General features: G+C 59.0%; 1 protein-coding gene and 1 non-coding gene across 3 annotated transcripts; both read right to left on the reverse strand.

Moving 5' to 3' along the window:
• Positions 1 to 8,296: 8,296 nt before the first annotated feature.
• On the reverse strand, positions 8,297 to 18,335 carry NOP53 (NOP53 ribosome biogenesis factor). 2 transcript variants are annotated; one of them, XM_070402259.1, is made up of 13 exons: positions 18,084 to 18,334; positions 17,523 to 17,587; positions 15,354 to 15,462; positions 14,502 to 14,701; positions 14,085 to 14,155; positions 13,113 to 13,208; positions 11,854 to 11,958; positions 11,544 to 11,759; positions 10,762 to 10,937; positions 10,482 to 10,548; positions 9,692 to 9,768; positions 9,460 to 9,516; positions 8,297 to 9,243 (listed from the first exon to the last, which is right to left on the reverse strand). In XM_070402259.1, the coding sequence occupies exons 1-13, from the start codon at positions 18,305 to 18,307 to the stop codon at positions 9,237 to 9,239; spliced, it is 1,470 nt and encodes a 489-aa protein (XP_070258360.1). In that variant the 5' UTR covers positions 18,308 to 18,334; the 3' UTR covers positions 8,297 to 9,236. The 2 variants fall into 2 exon arrangements, with proteins under 2 accessions (XP_070258360.1, XP_070258361.1); XM_070402260.1 differs by lacking the exon at positions 8,297 to 9,243 and having other exon boundaries at positions 9,456 to 9,516; positions 18,084 to 18,335.
• Positions 10,328 to 10,436, reverse strand: LOC139000437 (small nucleolar RNA SNORD23). The gene has a single exon (XR_011469613.1). It is a non-coding gene; the product is annotated as a small nucleolar RNA SNORD23 (small nucleolar RNA).
• Positions 18,336 to 19,508: the final 1,173 nt, after the last annotated feature.

The raw sequence follows: 19,508 nt of genomic DNA on the forward strand, positions 1-19,508 counted from the left end.
CATACAGCATGCACTCTTTAAAAAACAAAGAAACAAACAATATTTTTATTGATTTTTTACAGAAAGTGAGAGGGATAGAGTTAAAAACATCAATCAGCTGCCTCCAGCACACCCCCTACTGGGGATGAGCCTGCAACCAAGGTACATGCCCTTGACCAGAATCAAACCTGAGACCCTTCAGCCTGTAGGCCAACGCTCTATCCATTGAGCCAAACCGGTCAGGGCACAGCACGCACTCTTTATGGATGGATGGGTGGATGGGTGGGTGGATGGGTGGGTGGATGGGTGGATGGGTGGGTGGGTGGGTGGATGGGTGGATGGGTGGGTGGATGGGTGGGTGGATGGGTGGATGGGTGGATGGGTGGGTGGGTGGATGGATGGGTTGGTGGGTGAGTGGAGAGGTGGGTGGGTGGGTGGGTGAATGGGTGGATGGGTGGGTGGATGGGTGGGTGGGTGGGTGGATGGGTGGGTGGGTGGGTGGATGGGTGGATGGGTGGGTGGATGGGTGGGTGGATGGGTGGATGGGTGGATGGGTGGGTGGGTGGATGGATGGGTTGGTGGGTGAGTGGAGAGGTGGGTGGGTGGGTGGGTGAATGGGTGGATGGGTGGGTGGATGGGTGGGTGGGTGGGTGAGTGGATGGGTGGATGGATGTGTTACCTACCAGTTGGGACCAGACCTGGAGTGAGTCTGCCTCGGGCCAGCCTGCGGTGTGTGGGTTCTTGACTTCGTGCAGGAGAGATGTCAAGCATGAGTCCAGGTGCTGGTGAGAGTGTGTTCATTAAAGCTGGGACAGTGACACAGGAAGGGCTCAGGGGAGGAGAAGCTACAGGCGATGGGGCTGCCGTGGCTCACTGGGGAGGCAGAGACAAGGGGGCCTTGGGACAGGTCATTGGTCCCCTGGCTGCAAGTCTTTGGAGAATCTTGGGGCTCAGGAGAGAGAGGGCAGGGACACACGCCTGAGGGAGGAAGCCACGGGCACGCTCTATCCCAGTGGTTCTCAACCTTCCTCATGCCGCGACCCTTTAATACAGTTCCTTGTGTTGTGGTGACCCCCAAACATAACATTATTTTTGTTGCTACTTCATAGCTGTAATTTTGCTACTGTTATGAATCGTCATGTAAATATCTGATATGCAGGATGTATTTTCATTGTTAGAAATTGAACATAATGAAAGCATAGTGATTAATCACAAAAACAATATGTAATTATGTTTGTGTTTTCCGATGGTCTTAGGCGACCCCTGTGAAAGGGTCATTCGACCCCCAAAGGGGTCGCAACCCACAGGTTGAGAACCGCTGCTCTAGAGGGAGGGTGGCGCTGGGTTCTTTGTCTTGAGGCTTTTTCGCTCTCCTCTGAGGACAGGACTCCTAGGATCTAGAACGGGCCAGGCTCATGTATGATGATGCCGCACGATTCCCCTTCTCGGAGGTTCTAGAACAGGCTCGGCTCGCGTTTGGTGATATAGGTCAGAATAGGTGTGACCCTGCGGGGGAATTAACAGGGCGGATGAAATTGAACCTCCCAGGCCGGTTCCGTGTGGGCTCTGGGCGCCCCCTGGCGGCCACTGTCTCTCATCTGTCTCGCTTCCCCTTGAACTTGGGAGATCCTGCATTTGACCGTCCACAAAGGGACACTCAGAGAGAAGGATGTTAATGTTCACGCAGGACCACAGGCGGCGCCACGAGACCGCTCCTGGCGCGGTCACCTTGGGTCCCCGCCTTGGGTGCTCCCACCCCCTCATAGCTACCCCCACTCCCCCAACCTCCAGCAGTTCAGTTCCCAGAAATTCACCCCCTGACCCACCCTCCGCCCTCCTGGGGGTGCTTCCAGCCTGTGCGCTGGGGATGGTGACTCATCCGCCGCCTGGTCCCCTCTCCCCACCTCTCTGGCCGCTTCCTCTGTGTCCCTTTTGCTGTCTCCCATCCATTCATTCAGTTCCACTCATTCCTCCCACCCCTTAACTTGATCTCCCTCTCCCACCTCCCTCTTTTTAAAACAAATATTTTTTAATTGATTTCAGAGAGGAAGGGAGAGGGAGAGAGAGATAGAAACATCAATGATGAGAGAGAATCATTGATTGGCTGCCTCCTGCACGCCCCACACTGGGGAGGGCATGTGCCCTGACCGGGAATCGAACTGCGACCTCCTGGCTCATAGGTTGACGCTCAACCACTGAACCACACCAGCGTGGCCCCTCCTCCCTAAAAGGCCCACAAGTACCTTTTAATACCCACTCCCACTGCCTCAGAGGCCCCACCCCCACGCCAGCACCGTCTCCCCAGACCAGTCAGTCCCCGAGCCCCAACCCCTGTGCCTCACCACGTCCCCCTGCCCCCCTGACAAGCACAATAGGCAGCCACAGTCGGGTTTCTCTGCCCCAAACCCACTCTCCCGGCTGTCCCCATCTCAGCTTACCTGCTTTTAACTCCTGCCCCTTCATTCATTCATTCATTCATTCACTCATTCACTCACATTCCACTCATTCCCTTCTCCCTCTGCGTCTCCCCAGAAGCCAGGAGGGTGTTAGAGCCTTACTTTCCGGAACTGTGTTCCCAGCACCGTCCATGTCCCTCCCAGCAGAGGCCCCGCCGTCCACCCAGACGTTCCACCAGAACACCCTTGGACCATCCTTGGTCTCCCTCCCGCCCTCTCACACCCACACACAGCCTCTTGGCCAATCGGTCATTCCACCTTCAAAACGATCCGGAGCCCTGGCCGGGTGGCCCGGTTGGTTGGAGTGTCACGCTGTACACGAGAGAGGTTGTGGGTTCGATTTCCGGTCAGGGCACATACCTGGGTTTCAGGTTGATCCCTGGTGAGAGGCGACTGATTGATGTTTCTCTCTCTCCCTCTCCCCCCACCCCCCTTCTCTCCCCACCCCCCACCCCCTCTCAAATCAATAAAACCTATCCTTGGGTGAGGATTTAAAAAAAAAAAAAAAAAAAAAAAGCCCAGCCAGTGTAGCTGAGTAATTAAGCGTCGACCTAGGGACCAGGAGGTCATGATTCCATTACCTGCCAGGGCACATGCCCAGGTGGTGGACTCAATCCCCAGTGTGGGGCCTGCAGGAGGCAGCTGATTCCGTCTCATCATTGACCAAAAATACATATATTTATATTTTTATTGATTTCAGAGAGGAAGGGAGAGGGAGAGAGAGATAGAAACATCAATGATGAGAGAGAATCATTGATCGGCTGCGTCCTGCACGCAGCCCAGGCATGTGCCCTTGACTGGAATCGAACCTGGGACCCTTTAGCACACAGGCTGACACTTTATCCACTGAGCCAAACCGGTTAGGGCTGTATATATTTTTAAAGATCCAGAATCTGACCACTTCTCGCCTCCACTGATTGCACCTTGGCCCAGCACCACCACTGCATCCCCCCCCCCCCCCCCGCCCCCGCCCGCACACACACCACTGCAATTGTTTTCTCGCTGTTATTCCTGCTTCATCTCCTGCCCCTGCAGCCAGAGGGACTCTGTCTGGTCCCAGGTTGCATCACGGGCCTCATTCTCTCCTTGGCTGCAGGCACCCAGGTCTCCTTGCCCTGCCTGAGGCTTAAAATGATTTTTACGTAAAAGTAGTTCATGCTTGTGAGAGCAGGAATTGAAACCTATAGAGAAGCCACCCCCGGTGTTTTAAACAGGAAGATATGGAATACAGGGAACCGGGTGCTTACAGAACCCTGGGAGGTGGAGCAGTGGGCTGTGGGCCCGGCCTCAGGGATGATGCCCAGGATAGCAGACATCACAGAGCCCACGGACCAGAGGTGCTCCTGCCTCTGAGGCCACCACCGGCACCCCTGGTTCAAGATCATTGTCCTGGCTGCGACCTGGATCACTTCTGCCGTCCACCTCTCTGAAGGGACTCTAACTGCGGGGACCATCCTGCGTCCAGAATCCAATGGCAAGAGTGTCTGGGAAATGCAGTGGCTGCTCCAGCCCCGGCAGTGAGGCCAGCCAAGCCCACAGTGTCCCCCAGAATAAAGAGCAGGGAGCCCTGGCTGGTGTGCTCAATGGTTAGAGCATTGTCCCGCACATGGAAGGGTCTTGGGTTTGATTCCCGGTCAAGGGCAAGTACCTGGGTTGCAGGTGGGATCCCTGGCCCTGGGTTGGAGCACATGTGGGAGGCAACCAATCAATGTGTCTCTCTCTTGCACTGGTGTTTCTCTCTCTCCTTACCTCCCTCCCTCCCCCTCTCTCTAAAGTCAGTGGGGCCCAAGCTGGTTCCATTCCAGTCAAAGTCACATGCCCGGGCTGTGGGCTTAACCCCCAGTAAGGGGCATGCAGGAGGCAGCTGATCAGTGATTCTCTGTCATCACTGATGTTTCTCTCTCTCTCCCCCTCTACCTTCTTCTCTGAAATTAATAAAAATATATTTTTAAGTCAATAGGAAAATATCCTCCTGCGAGGATTAACAAAACAAAAGACCAGGGCGGAAGCCGAGACACAGAAAAGCAGATGTGAGGAAGAGAGTAATGTCAACAGATGATCGTTGGCACCAATTCAACACCAACAGGAATCCCCAGTTTGGGGTGCGGTGACAAAGGAAATTTTATTCAGCGCAAAACAGCTCAACTGTCACAGAGCGAGGCAGCCTGGGGCCAGGCCCCTCCACCCCGCGCTCTGCGGGACCTGCCTCTGCATTATGGTCCGTGTTTCAGCTCAGCCAGGGCAACAGTCCTCAGTCTTAGGTGGGAAGGGAAACTGCTCCCAGACCCGCAGGGAGCTGGCTTACACAGAAGTTCCCAACCCTGGTCCCTGAGTAGTTTTTCCTCATGCAAATGAGGACTCCAAATCCTTGCAGTTCGATTGGTCCAAAAAGCACAGTCCTGATTGGTCAGAATAGAGTTGCTCTGGCTGGTTGAGCTGCACAGCTCCCGATTGAATGGGGAAAGCCTCCATCCTATTGGTTGAAATAGGATTCCAGGGACTGCTTTATGGATCACAGGGCAGAAAGCAGTGCGGGCAGGCACCCAATGCAATTTACATAAGAGGCGTCTGTGTGGACATGGCTGGTTAGGCTGTTTTTTGTTTTAATTTGAGCCCAGTTAGCCACCAGGAGTCCTTAGTAAGTGTCTCCTTTCTCAGGGTTCACAGTAGCAATCCCCATCATTCCCCATCCAAGTGTGGCCCGTCAGCCCCAGCGTACATCCTCCCGGGCCTTCTCTGCCTGTGTGTTTATACACATTGTAAACTAGTCGGGGTCATATTGTGCCCTTTACCCATTTAACAGTTCTCTGGGACAGATCGTAAGTGTTTCCCCAGATCATTAAAAATCCTTCCAAAAGCTGATCTTTCCTAAGTGGTAGTGAAATACCCCAAGTGTGAACACCCCACTTGTCAAAGCCCATTTCTTACTGTTCTACATTTGGGCTGTTTCTGTTTCTGATCTTCCAGATAGCACAGTGGCAGGCATCGTTGCATACAGCGAGGAATCTCTGTCCACATTTCAAATTCCTATTTTTTTAAAAAGTTTTCTCTGTGATAGAAAAGTCACAGGAAGGAGAAAGCAGCCCCTGGGGTCCCCACAGAGGCCTTGGGCAGCGGCAGGCTGATGAGCCCGCGAGGACCTGTTTGTCCATAAAGCATCAGAACATAAACAAGTCCGTTATGTTCTACCCCTGGGTTAGCGGCCAGAGTCTCCCTCCTTGGAGTGGCCGGGGCTGCCCAAGTCCATGACCGCATTTCCTTCCATTCTACACGGCGCTCTGCGGGACCTGCCTCTGCATTATGCTTTCCCCCAAGTTTCCGGCCATTCCCTTAGGGCACGTCCCCAAGAGTGCAATCAGTGGGCCAAAAGGTAAAGTCTTTGTGAGGGGTCTTTGGCTCAGATTGCAAGTTTCCATGCTTTTTTTTTTTTTAAGCCAGTTTTGTTTTTTTCCTAACGTTGTTTTCATAGCAAACACTCATCTGGACTTACTCTGTGCCAGGCCCCGTTCCAAGCGCTTTCAGATGCAGACTCACTTAGTCCTTGTGATAAACCAGTGAGGTGGGTAACATCGTGATGTCCATTTTCCAAATAGGAACCCTGAAGCACAGAGAGGGTGAGTAACCTGCACAAGGTCACACAGCTGATAAGCAACTGAGCTGGGATTTGAAATCAGGACGCTGGATCCCAAATCCCAGCTCTGAACAATTCCAGGCTGCCGCCTACAGATGACCTCCGTCCTCTGAAAGAGTCAAGTCGCCCTCATTCTGCGGCAGAGATGACCCAGCTAGTGGGTAGATCTTTCCATTTGTTCTATATCACAGGGGCAGGTCCAGGTCTTGCGGTGCCTGAAGCTTTCCAGTTTGGGGAACCCCTTTAGGAAAAGTTACAAATTCAAAAGGAGACATAGGGCCCTGGAAGGAACCAGTGCAAATAAGTAGCCAAAACAAGCTCCCTTGGCCTGTCTCCCAGAATTATTAGCAATATTTTCACACAGTCAAGCTTTCTGTGTACCCTGCCACCGAGACCCTTCCACTCACATTTCACTGTGCTCTGGTTTTGTTTTTAAAAAGTATTTTTATTGACTTTAGAGAGGAGAGAAACATCAATAATGAGAATCATCAGTTGGCCACCTCCTACATTCCTCCCACTGGGGATCAAGCCCACAACCCGGGCATGTGCCCTGACCGGGAATCGAACTGTGACCCTCGGTTCATAAGTCGATGCTCAACCACTGAGCCACACCGGTTTCTGCTGCATCCGCCCATTCATCCCGATTGTTTAAGGCACTTCCAAGGAAGGCACAGGCGTCAGCTCAGCTTGCAAATCGTTTAACTAGAGTTCAGCATCCCCAAGTTTTTCCTTTTGCGGGAAAATTCAGATGTGGAATGTTTAACTGACGTGCAGTAAAGCACGCACATGCCTTCGCCACAGAACCGGCTGTGCGCACAGGGGAACGGGCCCATTTCCTCGGGCCGTAAAACAGCGAGAATTTCCTGCATACTCGGCCTCCCGTCCAGGCTGCAGGATTCGCCCTTGAGCAGCTGTGGCCACCTCGCCCCGTCCATGAAGTCGGCGGATGCGCTGATGGCCGCCTCTGGACATTAAGGGTTTCCTCCTTTCTCCCAGCAGGTTCCTCAGATTCATTCCCCAGGATGTTTACTGGGTCACAGGCCAGGGCTTAAGCCTTTTTTTTAAAAAAAAAATCTTTATTGCTGAGTTGTACATAGGTTGCTACGGCTCTTTAGCGGGCACCTGGAAGCTTTCACATTCATCTCAGCCTACCATCCTCCCTCTCCCCACCCAGCTGTTCTGTCTGTACATTTGCCCTTTTATTTTTAAGACAGGAGAGGAGAGGGGAACAGTTCCTTAGTCATGATGTTTTACAGGATGTTGTGGGGTGGGTGGGGGTGGCTCTGACATCTCCCCCTTCACCAATTTTTCTAAATTGCTTGCTCTATTTTCGTAAGTATCTTGTCCTGGAAAAATCTTTCCAAGCAGCCGCAATAAAAAATAGAGCATGTTTAACCGAGAACTAAAAATACTGAACACTTGTCTCTTACAAAAGATACCCTAGACCAGTTCTCAACCTGTGGGTCACGACCCCTTTGGCGGTCGAACGACCCTTTCACAGGGGTCGCCTAAGACCATCCTGCATATCAGATATTTACATGACGATTCATAACAGTAGCAACATTACAGTTATGAAGTAGCAACGAAAATAATTTTATGGTTGGGTCACAACATGAGGAACTGTATTTAAAGGGCCAGAAGGTTGAGAACCACTGCTCTAGACAAAGTCAAAAGGAATAGCCCGGAAGAAATGTTTGGAATATGTGTGACTTCAGATCTGTAATAAATAAAGAGCCACTACAAATAAACAAGAAAATAACAAACGGCCTAGAAAGAAAACGGTCAATAGGTCTGAACCTGCGCAGAAGAGGAAACAGCCAGTGGTCCTACAGAGATGCTTGACCTCGTGGGCAACCAGGCACAACAAGGTAAACAGCAAAATCACCTGGTAGTGGAGCCACGAGGAAACACGGGGCTCTATGCTGGAGGGTAACAGTCAGCACAGCTACAGAGGACAACTTGGCCAACTCGTGAATGAGCCCTTAGATATACTTCCCTTCAGCCCAGGGGCTCACTCCAGGCTCGTCCTCCGGACACGCGACAGGGCACGTGCAGCTATTCGTTCCAGCGCCACGAGGGGCGATATGGGTGTCTGAGTGGAATGGGACGCGCTCTCTAGCGAAGTGCATGAGCTGTGACAGAGCGAGGAAGCGCCTTGTAGACCCCGCTGGCTCTCTATCGTGCACCTCAAGGCAAGTTAGAAACCACGCACGGTAGGATTCTACCCAAGAAAAATCAAAAATACTTTTATTTTCACTCGAACAGTACGTTTTCTAATAGTGGCACCTGGGACATAATGGCACCCTTCACCCCAGCCGCAGTGGCAGCCAGCTCTGCGAGCGGGTTGAATGGAGGGCAGGTCACGATGACGGCCACAGGTTTTGGTATCTTCATGCACCGTACCCATGACTAAGAGTGACAACAGTCCCTTATTGCTTGTAGAATTAAGGTTTCGAAAAATATTACTAGGTGTGTGGGGGAAGGAAAAGTCCCTTTTCATGTTTCTGTTCCCTCGCCTGTAAAATGGGTAAGTCTAGCATCCTGCACCGGGTGGGCGTGAGGGCTCTGCCTGAGAGCCACCCCCACTGTGACAGCCTGTCATCAAGACCCACCCCTCGCCCTAACCGGTTTGGCTCAGTGGATAGAGCGTCGGCCTGCGGACTCAAGGGTCCCAGGTTCGATTCCGGCCAAGGGCATGTACCTGGGTTGCGGGCACATCCCCAGTGGGGGGTGTGCAGGAGGCAGCTGGTCGATGTTTCTCTCTCATCGATGTTTCTGACTCTCTTTCCTTCTCCCTTCCTCTCTGTAAAAAATCAATAAAATATATTTTAAAAAAAAGACCTGCCCCTCACGCCTGGGCCAGAGCAGGGGGCTCCCCCAAGCCAGACACCAGGTGTGGACCTCCCCTCCCCGCCAGCCTGCCAGCGCGTCTCCTCTCAGACCCTCCTCATGGGAAGGGGTGGCCCCCTTTGTCCCCAAGGGACAGGCCCTCTGCTACGTCTGGGGTTCTCACCAGGGTTGGAGGACATGAAGGTTCTGGAACCTACATCCCTGTGAGCGAGAGGGGGACGGACAGGGAAGCTGCCCACAGCAGGGGGAGTAACACACAAGGCCTAGGTGTTGGTCCGAAGGTGCTTTATTGAAGAATGAGGCTCCGCATCCACCATCAGCTACAACCTGGGGGCAGAGGAGGGGGCTGAGGGTGGACGAGGGCAGTGGGGGCCCCATGTTTACACCCACTTGACACCCCCTCTGGTTTGGGCTCTTCCATTTCCTTTTGGGGACCCTTCTGCCCCCCAACTCTGGGTTCAGGTGCATCTGGTGCAGTTACCAGGTTTGGGACAGGCCTGGGGACCCGTGGATGCCACAGGAAGGAGAAGGGGTGTCACTCACTGGATCTCCCGGAACGCCCGCTTCTCCACGAGCTTCACTTTGTACTTGCGCTTGAACCTGGAGAAAAAAGGAGAGAGCGGTTAGTGACGTACATGCCCACCAAATGCGGGGAGGCCTCCCCAGGCAGCCTCCAAGGCCCCCCCGGGCAGTCTCCAAAGCCCCTGCAGGTGGTCTCTGAGGCCCCTCCCGCCCGCCCCGCAGCTTCCGAGGCCCCCCAGGCAGCGGCCCTCACTTGGCTCTCTCCCGGGGCTCGATCATGTTTCTCTTCTGGAAGCTCTTGAACCGGTCACGGAGGATGTTGCCTTCGGGCTGCGGGACAGAGGAGGTGTCACTGGGCGCCTGGCAGAACCCCAGGCCTCTGACCTCTCCGAGGGTCCAGCCAGGGCTCAGGGGGGGCTCACTAGTTTTCCCGTCAGCAGAGCCTCGGGCACCAGGGCTCAGCTGGCCCTGAGCTCGAAGGGTGACGGTACTGACCTCCCGCTGCCTGTGCTGGGTTTGCAGAATCACCGGAAAGAGGCCGGTGAGGTGGAAGGGGGGAGCACAGGCAGAGGGAGCGGCCAGGCCAGGGGCCAGGGGTCAAAGAGGGGCACAGCAGGCCCACTGAGGCAGCACGGGGCTGCAGGCTGAGGCCAGACCTTGCAGGCCAGTGGCCGGGTGAGACACAGGGCTCCCTCCGGGGCACTGGGGAGCCATGGAGGTTCCAAGTGGGGGAGGAACATGGTCCGTTCTGAGCTTTAGGGTGACCCTCTGGGACAGGAGAGGACAAGGGCAGCAGACCAGGGGCTGCGACAGGGCCTGGCTGGGACAAAAGGCCTCTGAAGCCCTCACGTCAGCTGCCCCGCACCCCTGGGGACCGCAATCTCACCCGTGCCCTCAGCCCCCAGGCATCAGCCCACTGGCCCAGCCTGGGGGCAGCCAGAGTGTCGCCCACAGCCCCTGGGGGGCACGGGGAGCAAGGATGGTGTCATCACCGGGCACGGGCTCTTCCCCACAGACCTCAGCACCCCCAGCTGGGCAAGTACCTTCAGGGTCCGGAGCGAGTCGGCCAGCTCCGAGCTGAGCTGCACGTCAATGTCGGGGGCCTGGTACCTGGAGAGCAGGGCAGGGCGTTCAGGGGCCGGGACCAGGCAGAGTCCAAAGACCCCTCTTGGGAGAGTGGGCTGAGCAGTGGCCTCTGAGGACACAGGGCTTCGGGGGGAGACATGGTCCCGCAGGAGGGCCAGGCTGAGCACAGGCAGGGCACTGGGATGGGGATCAGGACCCCTGCCGGCCTCCCCCAGGGTCCCCCAGCCCGGGCCTCACTTGAGCCGCCCCAGCCTGCGGGGCTTGTCGGCCTCGGCCAGCCGCTGTGCCCGCCGCCGTTCCCGCCGCCGCGCCAGCTCCGCCAGCCGCTGTGCCACCTGGGCCTTGATCCCGCGCAGCCTGAACAGCTCCTGGTGCCGCAGCCGGGCGGCCCGCACCGCGGCCTGCTGTACCCGCTGCAGGACAGCTGGAGTCAGGCCTCAGCACAGCACCCTCCGCCCTGCGGGGCCTGCTCTCCACCTGGGACCTCCGCCACCTCCCACAGGATGGCTCTCCTGGCCACGGAGCCCAGGTCACAACAGGCCAGCGGCCCCAGTTTCCTCACCGCTTGGCCTCCCCGAACCTTCCTCACCCATCAATCCCAGCGCCCCGAATGGGCAGGAGGGCCTTGGTCTAGTGCAGTGGTCGGCAAACTGCGGCCCCTTGAGTGTGGCTCTTCCACAAAATACCACGTGCGGGCGCGCACGTACAGTGCGATTGAAACTTCATGGCCACACTCAATGGGCCAAAGAGCCACATGTGGCTCGCAAGCCGTGGTTTGCCGACCACGGGTCCAGCCTGTCCCCCTGCACCCTCTGAACCCAGAGTGGCGTCCGGAGGGCGCTGGGAAATAGTCTCACTCAGCTGGCAGAGCAGCTGCGAAGATCCCGACCGAACGGAAAAAAAGCAGCAGCTTCGGGGACCAGAGAGGGCGGGCTGCGGACACGATAGAAAGTGGGCTGAAGACAGAAGAAATCAGGCTGCGGGAGCAGAGAGAGCAGACCCGAGCCCACGGTGCTCACCAGCATCCGGGCGGCCTTTTCCCGCCGACGCTGCTGCTCCGTCTTCTTCTCCACAGCGGCCAGGCGGGCAGGTGTGGTGGCCTCGGCTCCTCCGAGCTCGTCATCTCTGGCCTGGTCTCCAGCCCCCTCGGGCGCCTGGTCCTGGCCCTCGCCTGGCTCCCCCTCCCCATCCGACTCCTCCAGCAGCCCCTGGCACATCTCCTCAAACACAGACTCCTGGGGGAGAGAGGGTGTCGGTGGACAGGGAGGGTGTCAGGGGCCAGGCGAGGGGCAGACTGGGAGGAGGGGAGGGCGGGCAGGGTGGGCTCACCTGGGTGGCGGCCTGCTCGGTGGGGGGCAGGGCCAGCTGCCGCTCCAGCTTCTCCGCCTCCCTCTGCCGCTGCAGCTCGACCTCGTGGGCTTCCCAGAGCAGCGTCTGGGAGGGACAGGGTGGGGTAGGGACAGGGTGGGGTAAGGGCGAGCCCCGGGCCTCTCCTGGAGTTACAGACCTGGCCCCCACCCCAGCCCCTCCTCTCGCTGTTCCCCAGTTACAGCCTCACCCCGCCCTCCCCGCAGCGGCCAGAGGGGGGTCCTGGCTTCCCTGCCAGTCCCCTAAGGACAGTCTGGGCTGCACACACCGAGTTTCATTTACATGAAACACCCAGAAACGGCAAATCCGTGGACAGGAAAGAGCGTGATGGTGCCTACGACGGGGAGAGGGGACTGGGGGCGATGAGCATGGTGGTGCCGTCTACAGGGCTCAGCGCATACACGCGGCACCACTGACATGTGCACCTAAGTGGGCGCATCCTATGGCACAGGAGTCACATCTCTGCAAAGCATTCCGTGTTTTTAGAAAATGACTGACCCCCCTCCCCCCAGCACCCACGCCGCCCTCGCCTGTCCAAGGGGAGCGGACTGCGGCCCGGCTCCTCCTCCCACCATCCGGGCGCGGCGTTTGTTTCTGCCACGCCGTTACCACGTGGGCCCGCCCTCCACTCCTGGTGCTCAGACACCCGCTAATGCCCGATGTGGAACAGCATTCACGCGTGACCTCATTTCTCTCCGGGAACATGTGCTCCCCGAGGGAGGGTGTCCCCACTGTTCACACCTGTGCTCAACAAATGTCTGTGAGATGCACAGTGACTCTCACAGCCCGGTTTCTTGTTGCTAAACTATCCTCGGCCTCAGACAAACCTCACTTGGTCACAGGGCGTCTGTTAATGGTGTATTAAGGCCCCTTTGCACCAACGCGCCGTGAACTTCCCGAAAGCTGTTCCCACTGGACCCGCCTGAAACTCCCATTCTCCTCTTCCCACAGCACATGCCCCATTCTCAGCTGTGTCCCCTCCTCCAGGAAGCCCTCCTGACCCCAAAGCTGGGTGTGGTGGTCCCTCTGAGTCCCCCCCTTCCCAGCCCCGCCCTCTGGGTCATCACTGTCTCCTCCACTGGACTACGAGCCCCAGGAGGACAGGCTGGGACTAACTCGGTCACTCTGAGTCCCCAGCTCTGGGTGGGCACGGAGAACGTGCCAGGCGAGGGAGTGCCGACCCCGCGACATAGGCACCGGCTGAGGAGAGGGCTGTGTACCTGGTGGTCCTCAAAGGACGGGTTGTAGGAGGCTCCGGAGGGTGTCACCTCCACAGCAGGCACCTGGGACGGCTTGGTGTGGAGACGCGGCGGCCGCTGGACAAAACCCAAAGCAGGTGAGGCCTGGGAGCTCCGGGACTCCCCTCCCCATGAGTCCAGGCTGGGAGGCGCTGTGGGAGCCAGCGTCTGGGACAACGGCCACCTGGCTCCCCCGGGAGTGGCATCCCCAGGACCAGCCGGCTCCCCGCAGGGGCTCTGCCCACCTTTCCTGAGACCAGTCCCTGTGACCCCCATGGGGGGCGGGGGTGGGTGACACCTGACTGAGTCACCGCGGCCTGTCACCGACCCGGCAGCCGTGCCTGTCAGAGCAGCGCCTGCCGACAGACTCATAGCGCAGCCCTCCACCCCCCTGGGGACCTGTGAGAGCCACACAATCCCAGGTCCACTCGGACCCTCTGCACCTCAACAAGACCCCGGTGATGCGAGTGCTCCCTCCGGGCTGAGCAGCAGCAGCCTCACAGCACCTCCACTTGCGGACTTTCCTCGTCCCTGCCCCTGCCCGTCGGGCCTCCCCAGCAGAGGCCCCGTCTCCAGCAAAAGCCGGGGTCACCCTGGATACCCTGCCCTCATCCCCCTCCCACCTCAACCCCGTCTCCCCAGAGTCCAGATCCCACCCTCTCCTTTGCAATAAAACATCAGCAGAATAAAACTCTGAAACCTGAGCTGCCCCCTCCACCTCCCCCCGCCACCCCACCCCGCAGAGGACCCCTGCAGGTCCCCCCATTGCCTGGCCTGGAGGCTCCCCAGGTCCCTAACCCTCAGTACCTTCTTCTCTGCAGCAAGGGCTTCCCTGAAGCACCTGCTCTCTCCCTTCGAGGCCCCGCCCCACCACGCATGCCAAATGCAGAGCCGTCCGCTGCTCCCCAACCCCTAGACCCTGACCGCCCGAATGCCACTCAGACGCAGCCTCACCTTCACGCCTTTCTTCTTGGTCTGCTCCAGGAAGAAGGGGTCCTGGCCAGCCAGCGGCCGCTCCAGAGGGTCTGCGGAGGCAGAGGGTGCTGGGGGCTGGCCCGTGTGGGGAACCATCATGACCCCATCCGACCCTCCCCTTATCACAAAGATGGCTCTGAAGCCCGGGCCAGGGAAGACTGACTCTCAGACCCCGAGGGGCCTCGAAAGCCAGGCAAAAAGCAGCTGGTGGACTCCCCAAGGCAGGAGAGCCCGGGGCTGAGGGCGGGAGCCGGCACTCAGGGCGTCACCTCAAGACCCTGCAGAAGAGGGTGGACAACACCCGCAGGGAAACCCTTAGACATCAGTACAGTGTGTGCCGCAGCCCTGCGCCCGCCCACAGGTGACAGACTGCCCACAGGTGACAGCGGCACTCACTGTCTGTGGCCCAGAGGTCGTAGAAGGGCCGCTCCACGGTGTCCTGGGGCCCGGGCCTGGCTTTGGCCACAGGAGGGCTGCGGAGCCGGGCCTGCGCCCTGCGCACCTCTCCGGGCAGCTCGCCCTGCTGGGCCAGCCTCTCCCATAGCTGCTCCTTCCGCTTGAGCTTCTTGGCGTTGGGGACCTGGTGGGCGAGGACGCTGGGCGGGGGAAGCGCACAGGCCAAGTGGGTGCGGGGAGCCTGGGAAGGGCCTGGCTCCCCCAGTCGGCCCCCACCCCTGCTCGCCCCACACTCGGGCACCCGCCTCCAGCAGCCCCTCTCCCAGGCGCCCTCCCCAGGCCAGCTTCCTCCCAGCAGCCTTAGAGAGCATCTCCCCCGTCTGTCTGCAGCCCAGGCCTCTCTGAGCCTGAGACCCAGCAAAGCAACGCCTCTGGGGCCCTTGCCCCGACGTCTCCCAGGCACCTCCCACCCACACACCACCGACCTCAGCAACGTCCCCGCAGCTACTCCTCCTGCCACACTCCCATCTCCGGGCCGGCCCACCCTCCACGCACTGACCACCTGCCCCCTCCTCCAGGGTCAGTCACTAAGCCCGGCCTGGCCCACCCCCTCCCAAATCCCTGGGCAGGTCCAGGTCCCACCTCGCCTGCTCCACCACAGCACCCCGGCCCTGCCTCACGCCCTCCAATCGTTCTCCAAGGCCCAAATCTGACCCCATCCCTGCCCTCCAAGTGACCCTCACGCCCCTCCCTCCCCGGGAGTTCCTTCAGGGCCAGGACGTGAGAGGGGCTGCTGCACAGGCAGGAGGCCCTGCCCAGGGGGGAAGCAGGGCCCAAGCGTGTGGCACTCACTCTTTGGGGGCAGGGATCTTGGATGTGTTCTCTAACACCAGGTCGACCCGCAGGGGTTTCTTGAGGAGCAGTGGCCTCTTCTGGCCTTTGGTGCTCTTCCTGCCGCGCTCTGGGGGTGGAGAAAGGAGAGGAATCAAGGCCGAGGCCTCCTCGTGCCCAAGACCAGCTCCGCACCCACCACTTTGCCGTTCCAGGGACCTGCGTCCCAGCAGACCTGGGGGCCCCGGCTGACTCAGGCCCCTGCCTGGGGAAGGACGCCCCCAAGGCTCTGCCTCCCACCACCCCATCCCCCGGGCCAGCCGGACCAGCCCTGTGCTGGGCGCAGAGGGGCTCAGCCCCACACACACGAGGCTCCCAGACACAACGGGGACATGGCCACAGAACCAGGAGGACTAACAAGGGAGGAAGCAGGTGGCCAGGTGACACCAAGGCCAGGAAGTGGGCTCAGGACCCGACAAGGCCGATTCTCAGCACAAGAGCCTTTTTCTTCTAAAACCTCACAGTGAGACGCGAGAACTCCAGGACAAAACCCGTTCCCGCCCATGGACCGTGGGACCACGTGGAAACAACCTTGCTCCTCTGCGCTCCAAAATGAGGTGAATGCCGACCTCTCAGGGCGGTGTGGGCAGCCTGTGAGCTCGCAGCCACTGCCGCCTCTCTGCCTCCTCTTTAACCTAAAGCAGGACCTACACAGGCCCCTCCTGTTCCCAGACCTCCGTCCCACCAGCGCAGAGCCTCCCTGCTTCCTCCCCGGTCCGAGGGCAGGTCCTGACAGCCCCGAGCCCAGATCCTCTTCTGGGAAACCCACCTCGTCAACAGTCAGTCACCCATCCCTCGGTTAAGGTCTCCTCTGCCTGGAGGCGGCTCGGTCCCTCTCTTCCTGCTCACTGACACGGTCGCTCGCTTGGTGAGAACAGGTCCCCTGACTGCTCTCCAACGTGACCGTGAAGCCGCGTGCCACGTGCTCCACACGGCCGTCAGCTCTCCCATGAAGCAGACCCCTTCGCCTGCTCTGCCCCCGCCCCGCCCCCCCCCGCCCCCCGCACCTCCGTTATAGCAGGTGCCTGTTCCCGGTCTGTTTCCAGGTGCCGACAGACACCCTCACTGTCCCTCACTCACTCCCCCACCTGTCTCAGCACCTCCCGGCCCTGCATTCCGCCAAAAGATAACCAGCAGGTCGAGGCAAGTGTCTCACCTACTCATTCAAGTGCGCCCTCTACTCCTTATCAAAGCACGTTTTAGTAACTAAAACCGGTCTGATTCCTTCCCTGCGGGTCCTTGACTTGCTTTTCGGCAAACGAATGCGCCCCGCTATTTGACGTCTAACCTACTCATCGAGACAGACCCCCGCCAGCTTTTCTGTGCACTGAGATCTCTGATACCCCAAAAAGGAAACACGACTCCTTTACGTCAGGGCCTGGCCTGCTTTCTGCTCATCCCAGGCCTTCGTGTTTATTAAAGGGTTAAAGAGAATAAACCGGGGCCGAGAAAGACTTCTTGTGCTCAGCGGACACCCTGCAGAAAGCTTGCAGCCCTGAGCACAGCATAGCCCAGGTGACCAGAAGACGCCTGGCATGGGAGGAGCCAAGGACCGACCGGACCCTTACATCAGCAGAGCGGCTTGCAGTCAGCAAGGATTGATAAAAACCTCTCTCACCCTAGCTAGTCTGGCTCAGTGGATAGGGCGTCAGCCTGCAGACTGAAGGGTCCCGGGTTCAATTCTGGTGAAGGGCATATGCCTGGGTTGTGGGTCCAACTCCAATCCCCAGGAGGGGGTGTGCAGGAGACAGCCAATCAATGATCTCATCATTGATGTTTCTCTCTCCCTCTCCTTCCTCTCTGAAATCAATAAAAATATTCTTAAAAAAAAAAAAAATAAGTAAATAAAATAAAAACCTCTCTCTCCTGCTCTCTTCACTGATGCCTTTCTCCAGCTCAGCCCACCTGCACCCAGGTGCCTGGAATAAATCTTTTTGGATACGTTATGGCCTCATGTCACAGGTGCGAGACCCCGGCCCACTCCGAACCTTTCAGTTTACAGTGAAGGCCCTTTTAGGAAGGGTTTGCCATCGGAGCCACGTCATCCGCGCGGACGCTCCCAGAAGCTGAGGTGGGCTTGACAACGACCCACCGTTGCCTAGCAACACCACAACGCCCTTCCTCACTCACCTCTGTCCTTGGGGCCAGTATCCACGAAGAAGAGTTTATCATCGGGGGCCTCCGACACCAAGCCACTGGGAGATGGAAATACAGAATGTCAGCCACACAAATAAAAATAAAATAATGTCAGCCACATCCTCTAGGAATTGATCGACTTCCAGATGTCGGGGAGGGAGCAAGGTGCTGCGGAAGGAGTAGGTTTCGCCTGGCAGGGGGGGCCCAGCTTCCGCTTATGCCCAGTCAAGCACCCTGTTGCCGGGGTGGGACCCCTTCAGGCTAAGGCTTCCGCCGTCGGTTTACAGAACGTAATACTTAAAGCCCACGACGCCAGGCTGGGTGCACGGGTCACACAGACTCTAGGCAGTTACAGCACCGGTTTATCTGAATTCTAACTTAACCGGGAATCCCGTACCTGGTCACCCTACCAAGTGCCTCAGCCGCCCACCCAGGGTCCCCGCACAGATGCTCCCAGCACCCCGGAAGTCCCCCCCAACCCCCACCCCCCGCTCGCTCGGCCTCCCGGACCGTACAGAACGGGGCCCAGCAGCCGGAAGTCCCGCCCCCACGCACCCGCTCGTGCGCTCCTGCAGCCGCACGTCCTCTAGGAACTGATCGATTTCCAGCCCCAGCGGCTCCTGAGCGAGCCGCCGCCAGCCCCGCTTCTTATTTCTGGGGCCTCGCCGCCGCCGCCTCAGCGCCGGGTCCACCGAGGTGGGCCGCAGCCCCAGGAAGCCGGAATCGGCCTCGCTTTTCGAGCGGAGCTTGCCGCTACCGCCGCTGCTTCCCGCCGCCATGTTGTTAAAGGAAGACTCCGGCTGCCGGAAGCGGAAATGCGGTGTGGGGCATGCGCGCGCAGACCTCCCGCTCACTCCCGGCACCCACGTCGGTGGCCGCCATCTTGGTAAAGTGGATGCAGGAGCCCAGGCGCAGGGAGGCGGCCATCTTGAGAAAGGGCAAATGGCTCCTCCCTCCTCCGTGGATTCCCGTCCGCTGCGGGTTTTTGGGTACTTGGCTCTCGCCCTCGCCAAACATCTTGCCCAGACGCCCAGGAATATTTTTAAATCGTAGTATTACTTTTTTTAAAAAATAGTCTCCTTAGAAAAGAAAAATCGGAACCATGACTGGCAGATGCGGAGCGAGACACGTTCCAACCTCAGAGCGCTCGGCCGGTCCGTGTACCCACCCTGGAACCCCGGAACCCCGCGGGCTCTCGGAACGTGGAGGTGGAGGCGCAGGAATGCAAGTGCGGGGAATGTTAGAAACGCCCTGTCGGGACCCCGCCGGGGCCGTGAACCTGGGGCCAGCCGCGGCGCCCGGCCTCGGTTTCCCCGTCTGCACAATGGGGGCGATAGCAGCGCCTCGGCCTCGTGGGCTTTTCTGAGGCAGAAACGAGGTCCACGCATTTCTGCAAAGCGCTCAGGAGCGTGCCCGGCGCCGGAACGTGGGCTCTTGCCGCGGCCTCCCCGCCGCGCTTCATCGTGCACTCAACGACGTCTCCACTGTTTACAAATAAGGAAGGAAGCTCGGCGGCCCTGGCACCCGCCCCAGGGCCCCGGGGCCTCCTGGCGGCGGCTCCGGTCTCAGGGAGGCCAAGGCGCGGAGCCCCGGGAAGGAGCCGGGCCCTGGAAGCCCGGGCGCCCGCCGCCCGCCCCGCTCCGGAGCGGCCGCCAGGGGGCGCGGGGAGCCGCGTCCCGGGCGCCGTGGGTGTGGCCTGGGGCGTGTGTCCGCCGCCCAGTCCCCGGGCGCCAGCGCGCACACGGGGTGCGGGGGTGCAGCACCGCCCCCCCAGGAGCCCGTGTGTCCCCGGGGCGACGTGTCCGGAGCTGCGAGCCCGGTGGCTGGGTGGCGGCGGGCGGGGCCGGCTGCGCCCGATCGCGCGCTCACAAGCCCGCGCCCAGGGCCGGGTTCCCAGGCCCCCGCGGCGGGCGGCGGAGGGAGGGGTGTCCCGCGGGGAGGGCCCCGGAGTAACTTTTCTACGGAAAATATGTCGCTCTG

The sequence above is a fragment of the Myotis yumanensis genome, unplaced genomic scaffold (assembly GCF_028538775.1).
Source record: "Myotis yumanensis isolate MYYU_CA2020_CCGP unplaced genomic scaffold, mMyoYum1.0.hap1 SCAF_23, whole genome shotgun sequence".
In the NCBI taxonomy this organism is placed as follows: domain Eukaryota; kingdom Metazoa; phylum Chordata; class Mammalia; order Chiroptera; family Vespertilionidae; genus Myotis; species Myotis yumanensis.

Coding starts and splice junctions, on each gene's coding strand:
- NOP53 (XM_070402259.1), bottom strand. CDS start 18,307: ATGGCGGCGGGAAGCAGCGGCGGTAGCGGCAAGCTCCGCTCGAAAAGC. Junction 14,702..15,353: donor AAGATCCCTGCCCCCAAAGA/GTGAGTGCCACA, acceptor TCCCCCGCCCAG/CGTCCTCGCCCACCAGGTCC. Junction 11,760..11,853: donor CCGAGCAGGCCGCCACCCAG/GTGAGCCCACCC, acceptor TCTCTCCCCCAG/GAGTCTGTGTTTGAGGAGAT.